Source organism: Hippoglossus hippoglossus, chromosome 12 (genome assembly GCF_009819705.1).
Source record: "Hippoglossus hippoglossus isolate fHipHip1 chromosome 12, fHipHip1.pri, whole genome shotgun sequence".
Taxonomy (NCBI): Eukaryota; Metazoa; Chordata; class Actinopteri; order Pleuronectiformes; family Pleuronectidae; genus Hippoglossus; species Hippoglossus hippoglossus.
In genome coordinates, this window is record NC_047162.1 from 21,211,721 (window position 1) to 21,221,720 (window position 10,000).

General features: G+C 40.7%; 1 protein-coding gene across 1 annotated transcript in view; it reads right to left on the bottom strand.

Moving 5' to 3' along the window:
* The window catches only part of LOC117772217 (netrin receptor DCC-like), a gene marked incomplete at its 5' end in the record, with an annotated part of 63,301 nt that overhangs the window by 27,601 nt on the left and 25,700 nt on the right, over positions 1-10,000 (bottom strand). The window contains 6 exon segments of the mRNA XM_034603189.1: positions 1,638-1,703; positions 5,053-5,085; positions 5,168-5,362; positions 5,848-5,955; positions 8,080-8,218; positions 9,538-9,776. Of these exon segments, the coding sequence (XP_034459080.1) occupies positions 1,638-1,703; positions 5,053-5,085; positions 5,168-5,362; positions 5,848-5,955; positions 8,080-8,218; positions 9,538-9,776 (780 nt within the window).

The following is a 10,000-nucleotide window of genomic DNA, read 5'->3' on the forward strand; positions in this document are numbered from 1 at the left end:
CTCTGTCGTTCATTAACTTTACCTCGGAGCACTGAGAGAGAGAGAAAAGAAGAAACAGAGGAGGTCTGGATGGAGAGAAGAGGGAATGTGTTGAAGGAAGAGAGGAGAGGAATCGTACTAAAGTGGTGGGTAAAGAAAGATAAATATGATGGAGAGAGAGAAAGGGCAGAACATGGGGAGGAAGAGAAGTGAGGGGGGAGGAGACGCAGGTAAGAAAATATACGAGACACTGAGCGAGAGGCACTTTACCTCTTTCTCTCTCTCCCTTTCTTCCTTTGTCTCTCTCTCCGTTGTCAGCCCCAATGAAAACCACAATCCATCACAGCTGCAGCCAGACTCACTCTTCTTTTCTTTCTCTCTTTTTTAAAAGTTAGATTAAAAACCTCATAAAAGCTTTTGTCCTTTTGTGAAACACATTTTTCATTGACATCACAGATGTGCGACCGTAAGCAGAGGCTTCCTCCTTCTTCACTCATGACGAAACGTCACGGGGTCATTGAATCTAAAGGGTTCAACCTCTGGGGAACATGTAATTGAGGGAGTGTGTCTGCAGGTTTAAATTTCAGCCTTTAACAACAAGGTATAACAGGACGTAAGAGAAAGAAGTGTGTGAAGCTCTGGCTGCTTGATAATGAAAATATTCTAACACCACTGTTACTAATATTGTTATTAAACCTAAATTATAACTATGATTTTAATACTAAAGGTAAAATTCAGTTATATTTTATACCAACACTGATTCTAAACACTGAAGAATCATGTTCTTCACTGTAACTGTCTCTTCTTGTTCCTGCTTTAAGAAAAACTGTTGGATCTGCACAGCAGAGGTCAGAGGTCAGGGTCTGTCGATGGCAGTGATTCAGTGTCTCATTGGACGACACTGATGTTTACGTGTGTCTCAACGTTTCGTCAGCACTGTTGCAACCGCTGCTGCCGGAAGCCATCGTAAATCTACATCCTCTGACCTCCGCCCTCTTCTGGCTTTATGAACGGTCGCCAGGGGCGAAGGGTTGTTTATCTTTAACGTCGCAGAGCTTCCTCTGACTGAAAAACAACCTGGAGAGATTTACTGCTGTCTCTTCTCATGAGGTCACAGCTCTGCAGGTCACTTTGTTCACAGTGTGTGCTCAGGTGATCTGATCCAGGGATCTGATCACACCTGTTCTGATCCAGGGTATGGAGGTCCCGCCCATTCATGTGCTGGATCAATCACGAGTCAGTCTCAACTGTCAATCATGACCTCTCCGTCCGTTTTTCTATCAACTAAAATAAAACAGTGTTGTGCTTTATTTCAAAAACTAGTTTAATGTCACCACCCTCATTTAATCCTGTTTCTCATGGAGATGATTCTTCTTTCTCAAGTTTGTAAAAATGATGATTGATGGTGAGACATTAAAAGTTATTAATTTCTTCCCGGCAGCAGTGATTCGTAACAAACAGGAAGCGAATTTAACAAACAGTAAATCAGCAAGAGGCAGCGAGTCGTTAAAGAGAGTTTAGACATGACAGGCGCGCACACACACACACACACACACACACACACACACACACACACACACACACACACACACACACACACACACACACACACACACACACACACACACACACTCATTGGGAGGAACAGTGTGTTTTACCGTTGATGCTGCTCTTGTCAATGAGGTTGGTGTCAGACGGCCAGTAGGTGTGGTCTCCTCCGCGACCTGGAAGATGAGAAATAAACAGGAACGTCAGAAGAAGAGAAAGAGACAAAGAAATAGAAGGAGAGAAAAAGACGAGAGAGAATCTTGGCAAGTCTTGACAAAGCAAAGAATTGTCTGGGTCCTGAGCCAAGGGAAGAACAGTTAATATATTAGTATGAAATAAAGTAATTTATGGCAGGAAGTTATTGTGTTGAGATTCGAGGAGGAAGTCGGATCCTGACTGAAACTGATGAGACAGAATTCAAAAAGCTGCTGGACATCACAAATTCACTTAAAGACAGAATTCTGAAGCTGGATTCATTCTGCAAGTCGTCATTTGTTGTCTCTACAATTACAAATCTGATGTTAGTCTTGATTTTCAAGTTACAGAAACCTGGATGATGAAACCCAGCGCAGCTTGGTGTTCATCAAACTGTGTGTGTGTGTGTGTGTGTGTGTGTGTGTGTGTGTGTGTGTACAGTGGAAGCCCCCCCTCCTAGAAAACACGTATTCTCTACATGGAGCGGGAGCACACACAAGGACAGAGGAAGTCTCACCTTGTTAAAGCCCTATGAGACAAATGTGATTTGTGAATATGGGCTAAACAAATAAAATTTGATTGATTGACACACTCACAAACACGCACACTCACATGCAAACACACACTAACATGCACACACACACACACACACTAACACACGCAAACACACACTCACATGCAAACACACACAAACACATACATGCACACAAACACACTCACATAAACACAAACACACACTCACATGCACACACACACACACTAACACACACAAAAACATGCAAACACACACACTGCCATGCACACACACACACACGCACGCACGCACGCACGCACGCACGCACACACACTCACACACACACACCTGTGCACTCACAGTAAAATACTATTTCAACAGTAAATTTGAAGGAACTTCCTCAGCCTGAAAAAACATCTGTCTTCACATTTAATTATATTAAATTCACAATAACATTTATTTAAGATTTGGTTTAAAACAAAGTGGAATAATTTATCTAAAAGTGATAAACTGCTCAAATGATGAGCTGAAAGTAAAGAACAGTCAAAATGGTAAACTAATACTAATCAGAGGAATAAACAGTCAATCAAATAGTAAAATGCACAAATTGAAATTCGCTGCAGAGCAACAATCTGTAAGATGCCGAGGAAAAATGTCAGTCAAGATGTTTTCAGACGTAAAATAGTGTCTGAACATTTTCTGAAGTTTGTATTTCACATATGAAGAAGCAACAGGAGATTGTCCGGGACATTCTGTATTCTCACATGGTCTCTTTACAGGAGGCTGCAGGAAAAGTTCCAGAAGATGTCCAGAGACACTGACTCAGACATTTGTTCTCACATAGAGAACCTGCAGAACATGTCAAACTTCAGTTCACGTCTGAGAACAGGTTTAGAAATGTTAAATGTTCTGTTTGTTTCTGATCAGACGAAATGTGTTGGCAAAGATGCAAATAAATTTGTGATCCTGAGGGAAACTAAAGAATCTCTCCTCTATGATTAATGCTCCAAAGTTTTAGTGCAAATGAGTAAATTAGTCTATAACCATTGACACAGTTGCTTTTAATTTCACGCTTGAATGTGAGAATCTCAGTTAATTAGTATTTCATGAATTTTATGCAAATTCTGCGTCAACTGTCGTTGTAATTTTTCTCCAACATAGAGCTCAAGAGTTTGAGAGCTGTCGCAGATATTAAGATGAAAAGAAGAAGCCACAAAGAAGAAGTTTGTCCGAATGGAAATCAAACTTTTTGAGTATTTGTCTCATATTAATCTGATTTATTTAACTTGTGTCAATGTTTTGGAATAAAGGAAAAGGGATATGAAAGGAAGCAAGATGAGAAAAGGAGAAAACAGAAGAAGTTTTAGAAGGAAGGAGAGAAGGATGAAGGAGGGATGCTGATGAGGGTTCAAATCTCAGCTTTGTTGGTCTCATGTTCACTAATGAGAAACGTTTATGTGAACATATTCGGGTTTCTCCTTAGTTGAATTTATTTTTCACTTTATACAAACAGCCTTGACTCGCGGAGCAGAGGGAAAATCCAAAAACAAGAGAGAAATGAAAGCAGATCAAGGAAGAGGAGGCGGTTGTGAATATTAATGCAGACGTACGAAAGCTGCTTAACATATTGAAGTTCATCAAATGAACTCAGACATGATTAACACTCTGTTCTCTAGTTCCATTTATTAGCTGCACGAAGACACAAGAGGCTAATGAACTTCAGATCACTTTGAAATCTCAGAACATGACTCCTGGTAATAAGACTTTTTAAAGTCGAATGAAGGTTGATTTTTTTAACCATTTTATTTCTGTTCTGATGTCATGTTGCAGTAATCTGCCCCAGTGCATTCTGGGCTTTGACCAGCAGTCGTACATCATCTACCATTCCCTTTAAAAACCAGGTGTGTGTGAACCTCTGATATCAAAATGGTGGATTTGTCAGGTGATAAGAGAACACGCATCATCAGTGTGTGAATCATCGACTGTAAATAAAGATGGACGACACAAAATCAATTTAAAATATCTCAGATACTGGCTTTGGCTTCACTTTTGTGGAGCCACGATGTCGTCCATCTTTATGGTCTGAGGTCATTGACGTTTTACTTGATGTGGAAACATTGAGCAAATCTGTAAATATTTTGATTGTGTTCAACTTATTATTTAAAAAAAAAAAACATAAATATGATCTTAAATAACTGTAGAATATCAGGTCAATTCATCATTGACTTTATAACAATATTTATTTTCATGGTTCAACGTCAATTTGACAAATCGATCAGTTCAGATTTTATTGAGTGAAACAATGGATCCTGAAATCAGGAGAACATTGGAAATAGATGAGCTGTGTTGAAGGGACATGTTAAACATTTGACCTTTGAACCGGTGAGATGTTTTAATTTATTCTGAATATGTGAAGAGAGAAACCTTCTCATCAGCACATCACTTTACTCCTCAGGAGTAAAATCACACTGATGATTTGAAGGTGGGAGAAAAAGTGAAATAAAAAAACAATGGCTGAAATTGACTGTGTGTTGTCGATTGTGAATTATGGGTTGAGCCTGTGAAAAAGAATTTGAGTGTGAAATTTAATTTTAGCATGACTAGAAATTCAAATGAAAGTGAATCTAAAGTCACTGTTAATTGTAAAAATATTAATTGTTAATGATATTTGAATGTGAAGATAATTTGACTTGTGCAAGAAACGATGTGAAAAAAGATGAAATGAAAAAGAAGGATTTTACATCAGAATTAATTTGTGGAGGATATCTATATTTGAAGCTGTGAAACTCTGTCTTACTTAAATAAATAAATCCTACCTTGATCATTGGCCATCTTGTCTGGATGTTCCACTGGAGGAAAAAGAGAAAAAGAGTCAGAAAACATATCAAATATAAAATAAGGACATGAATTCACACACACCCGATAACAAACCTTTGGCGGTCCTGAAGTGGACGGGCTCCGACAGCGGGCCGACCCCTTTGGCGTTCTTGGCCTGAATCCTGAAGTAATAAACCGTGTCGAGGTTCAGATCGACGACCTGGTGAGTCAGCCGGTCGCCGCTGATCGCCTCCATCACCCAGTCGTCTATCGGCATGTTCTTATCCAGCGTGTAGTACAGGATGTAACCTGTCAGACAACAGCTCATAAAATAAACTAAATGACTTATGAAGAGGTGACAGATGGACTCAGTCCATATTCACATCAGATATTGGGTTTTGAAAAATAAAATCTGAGACACAGAAAGTTTCATGACAGAATAAACACAAAGAAGTAAATGTATCTGTGTGAAGAGAAGAATAAATAAATTGTTATGGAATCACACAGAAAGAAAAAAGTATAAAATATTTGATGGGTTGTGTTGTGATCGCTGCAGGGAGCGTTTGATTTATCCTCTGAGACGCTGCAGGAGCAGCAGAGCTTGTTAACAGACGAGTGGAAGAGAAAAAAGTGTGTTTGGATTCACAGCGTTTCTTTAACTCTTCAACTCACTGTGAATTCTGAGAAAATAACTGTTGCTTTATTTTCAGGCTTTTCAAGGCAGAAAAACTAACTAACTAACTATATAACCAGCAGGTTCACATTACCTGAGCTCGACATGTTTGTACGCTCACCTGTGATTCGTCCGTTAGCCTCCATCGGCGGTTGCCAGCTGATTAAAATGGCGCGGGGTCGTCCTTCACGACTGATCACCGTTAAGTCTTTGGGGGCGGAGCTAGGAGCTGTCAAAAACACAAACAGGAAGAAGTGTGAGAAATGATGTACTGTCACTGTGAATAAACCTGATGGGAAAAGTAAAGGTTCCAACAGTCTAAACTCAAATTATTTCAATTACGTCTTAATTACATCTTGACGAGTGGTTGACGAGGTCGACTGATCTGCATCAGGATAAATAGTGTGATCATTTTAACTGAAAAACACAGTTTGAGGAAACACAGTGAACTCAGATCTGACACAATCATTGTTTGCACTAATTTAAATTCATGAACAAAGGTTTTTCAAATGATGGGACAGATTTAACGGATGGCAGGTGTGCAAAGCTACGTTGGAAATGACACTGAGGACTTGACCTTGACTCCTGAGATTAAGGACATGGTCACACAGGCGAATAAAACATTCACTTCCTGTGGTGAATAATCAGTCATTATTTAAGATCTTTGCATTGAAAACATCACAAAAGCATAAAACTGAGGAGCGAGCTGCAGGATATTGCAATGAGGCTCTGATTAAGTCCAAATAGATGTCAATTTGGATCTCCTGCACCAAGACCCGACAGTCCCCTGATACTCAATGACACCTTATAGCTAAGGCTATGTTACATTATCTCCACTTCAACATGGTTGTACGGACTGGTTTGTTGCGTGACTTGTTACGATACAGCCTCTGAAAAAAGCCTAGTCCGGATCCACGACAGAATGTGATGATTCTTTCTTGGCCCATGTTCCATTCACCCTCCAGTTTCAGGGAAATCTGGTCAGAAATCTCTTTGCAAATGGACATAGGTGGAAAAATTACCTCTTTGGCAGAAGTAACAACATATTCTCTATGTTAAAAAGTTTTAGTATTTTTCAATAGCACCTCCCAGACAAGGTCACAGTTAGTTAAGTTTGTCAAAGATATCTAATTCTTGTCCAGCAGATCAGCTAAATGTGCAACATTATATGCAAGGGACATTTATTTGAACAGCACATTTCAACAACAGGGAAAATCAAAGAGTTTTACATTAAATGTAAAACTCTTGTTTGGTCTTCAGCTCAAAGTCATATGCTGACCTCATGCTGACAAATCACGACTCATTAAAAAACAAGCTTCAGGAACAAGCACATTAGGGTTTGAAAGACATCATCATCTCCTCAACAGAACAAACCAAGTCATTATAGAGTTTAACTGTTTGATGGGTTAGGGTTGTGTTTTTCTTCTGACTGGAGATACAACAAGATACCAAATCGAGAAAGGTCAATAACTCAGTCAAACTTTTTGCTAACTTGCTAACTCACTTGTGTGTATAAACATCAGGTGTGAGAGGTTCCTCAGAGCAGAAGAGGAGTTCTGGGTCTGGATCAAACTGAAACTGGTTCTGTTGATTTGCAGTGAAAACACTTTGTTGGATAGTTTGGACTTTTGGACCAATCACAGGAAGTAGAGACAGAATTAAACAATAGAAGAAGAAGAAGAAGAAGAAGAAGAGGAAGCTGCAGTCTTCACCTCCGGTGATAAAATGTTAGAACCATGAGGACGTTCATTTGCTGCATTTGAACTAGTGTGGAGTACTGTAGTACTGTGGTACTGTGGACTACTACTGTGTAGTAATGCAGTACTGTGGACTACTGTAGTACTGTGGACTACTGGAGTACTGTGGAGTACTGGAGTACTGTGGACTACTGTAGTACTGTGGAGTACTGCGCCTGAAGGTGCTGATGCTGATTGTAATACCATCATGATGTTACCATGGCAACCAAATGAAGTTCCATTCAGAGCTTCTAACTCGTGACACAAACATGAAGAAACAAAAACAAATCTCTCTGGTGAAGAAGTGCTGACACACACGATGAAGACACGAAGACGTGAAGAGAGTTTGTGGTGATCAGAGCTGAAGGTGTCAGGTGATGTCAACATGATCACATGACCTCTGCAGCAGAGGTCACACGTCACTTCCTGTCTCTGTCTGCTGCACCCGGCTGCCCCCCCTCTCACCTGAACCATGAGGAGGATCTGATGCTGTTGTGAACGAGTCTGTGCAGAAAACCTGCTGCTGTGTTGTTCAGCTGTGAAACACAAACTCTGGAGAAGCTCTGGAGACGATTCTCTGGATTTGAATGTCTGAAAACAGCTAAAAAGAGACATACCTGCTTCGTACGTCGTGGCGTGTGCCGTCATACTCCATGTGCTCGACTTGCGGCCTTTGGTTACCATGACAGCAAACTCGTACATGGTGTTTGGTTTGAGGCCGGCAACAGTGTGGCTAAGCGCCGTGGTGTCTGCAGACTGGACAGAAAAAGACAGACGTAGAATTTAGGGGAAAAAAAACAAAGGAAAAAGTTAAACGTGCTTTGTAAAGAAACAAGATTCAAACTGAGATAACAAACTTTTTTTTTTATAGTTGTGTGTGTGTACACATACATACACTTCACTGGGTCTTACATCACTGGTATTTTGGAGGTTTTGTCACCCTAAACTACCAATTATTATCAGCCTCAAATTTCTACCAAATCATCCCCAGAGTGAGGATGCAAGAACAGTTAAGAAGCCCAGTCATCTGGCCCCTGTTGCTAGGAAACCTTTGCATCCCAGGAAACGTCACCTCACTGGGAGACTCGCAAATAAAGACAGCAACCACTTAGCGTCCGGCTGAAAGTGGTTCCGATTTTAGACAATGCTGCAAAAGTAAGAAAACTTGCCTCCTGCTCTCTGTGGTAACTGGGCTTTTAATTTTAAGTCATAGAGAAGTAAATCTTTCCCCGAGCCTCACAACGTTCCCGGTAACCCTCAACCACATACTCCATCTCACTATTGCCAAATTTAGTTATCAGTTAATTACATCTGGTAGAACCTGACCAACGATGCCTCATTTATTTGAGAAAGGATATTCAACCATAAATTGAAATCTATGTATCTCCAAGTTGTGGTTCCCTACAGAGCAGAGACAGAGATCCTTGTATCAAGAGTTTACTCCTTGTGGTTGTATCTGGTTTCTCCATCATTTGATGGGGGGTCCCAACTTGTGCACATTTGGTGTAGTCGCTACATCATTATCTGGCAGCTTGTGAGTGTGGAGTGACAAAGTATCTGCTTTGCAAGTTTCAAGTCTTATGAAACCCTAGATCAAATCCCAAATCAGGACCAATAAGACCAGACAGTTAGGTCCCAAGTCAAGACTGAACTCATGACAGGTCAAGTCCTAAATCGTGTTAAAAACAGGTTCCAAGTCATTGCCCAAGTCAGGACCACGTCGTCCAAAGTCGAGCTTCAAATCAAGATAAGTAAAGCTCAAGTGGACTATCAAGTTAAGTCCAAGTTGCTGTTTGGCACAATCAAACACACCCATCAATCCGGATTGTGCAATGTTGGCTGCTGTCACAATGATTCTTAACACATCTGTTACCAGGAAAGGTAGGTTGAAAGATTAAGGGTTATGGTTAAAGTCACTGGGATTACAGACAAAATCTAATCTTGTTTGACTTTCCAGCAAATTTTACAGTTGCAAGAACTATGACTCGAGTCTGTCATGTCTGTCAGCAACTTTGGCAGAGACAATATTAAACCATGAAATGAAGAACAGCTCATAGATAGATTTCTGTGTTGACCTTGTACTTTCCGCTGGTGGAGTAGCTGGTCTTCCACTTGACGGAGTAGAACCGGACCTCAGACGACTTCTGGTTCTTGGTCATGGAGTTGTCAGCCCAGGACACCCGGACGGAGTCTGAGGACAGAGCCACAGCTTGGACCCCCACTGGGGGAATCATGGGAGTGCTGGTGTCTGGCATGGGAGTGGGGTATTTATCAAAGAGATGGAAAAGGTCATCCTCGGATGGGTCTATGGGGTCTGGGTGTATGTGATGGGTTATTCACAGTCACCAGGGTGGGAATAATACAGGGATGTGTAGGCAAATAAAAAGGAAAAGCAAAAATGAAGGAGTTTTAAAGCCATGTTTGTTTGGAAGGAGAGGAGGAAGTACGAGAGGAGGAATGGATGGACGAGGAAGTGTAAAACAAAGAGAGGAGAGGAGAAGACAAAGAGTAAGAAGACGGTGAGAGACAAAGGCTGTC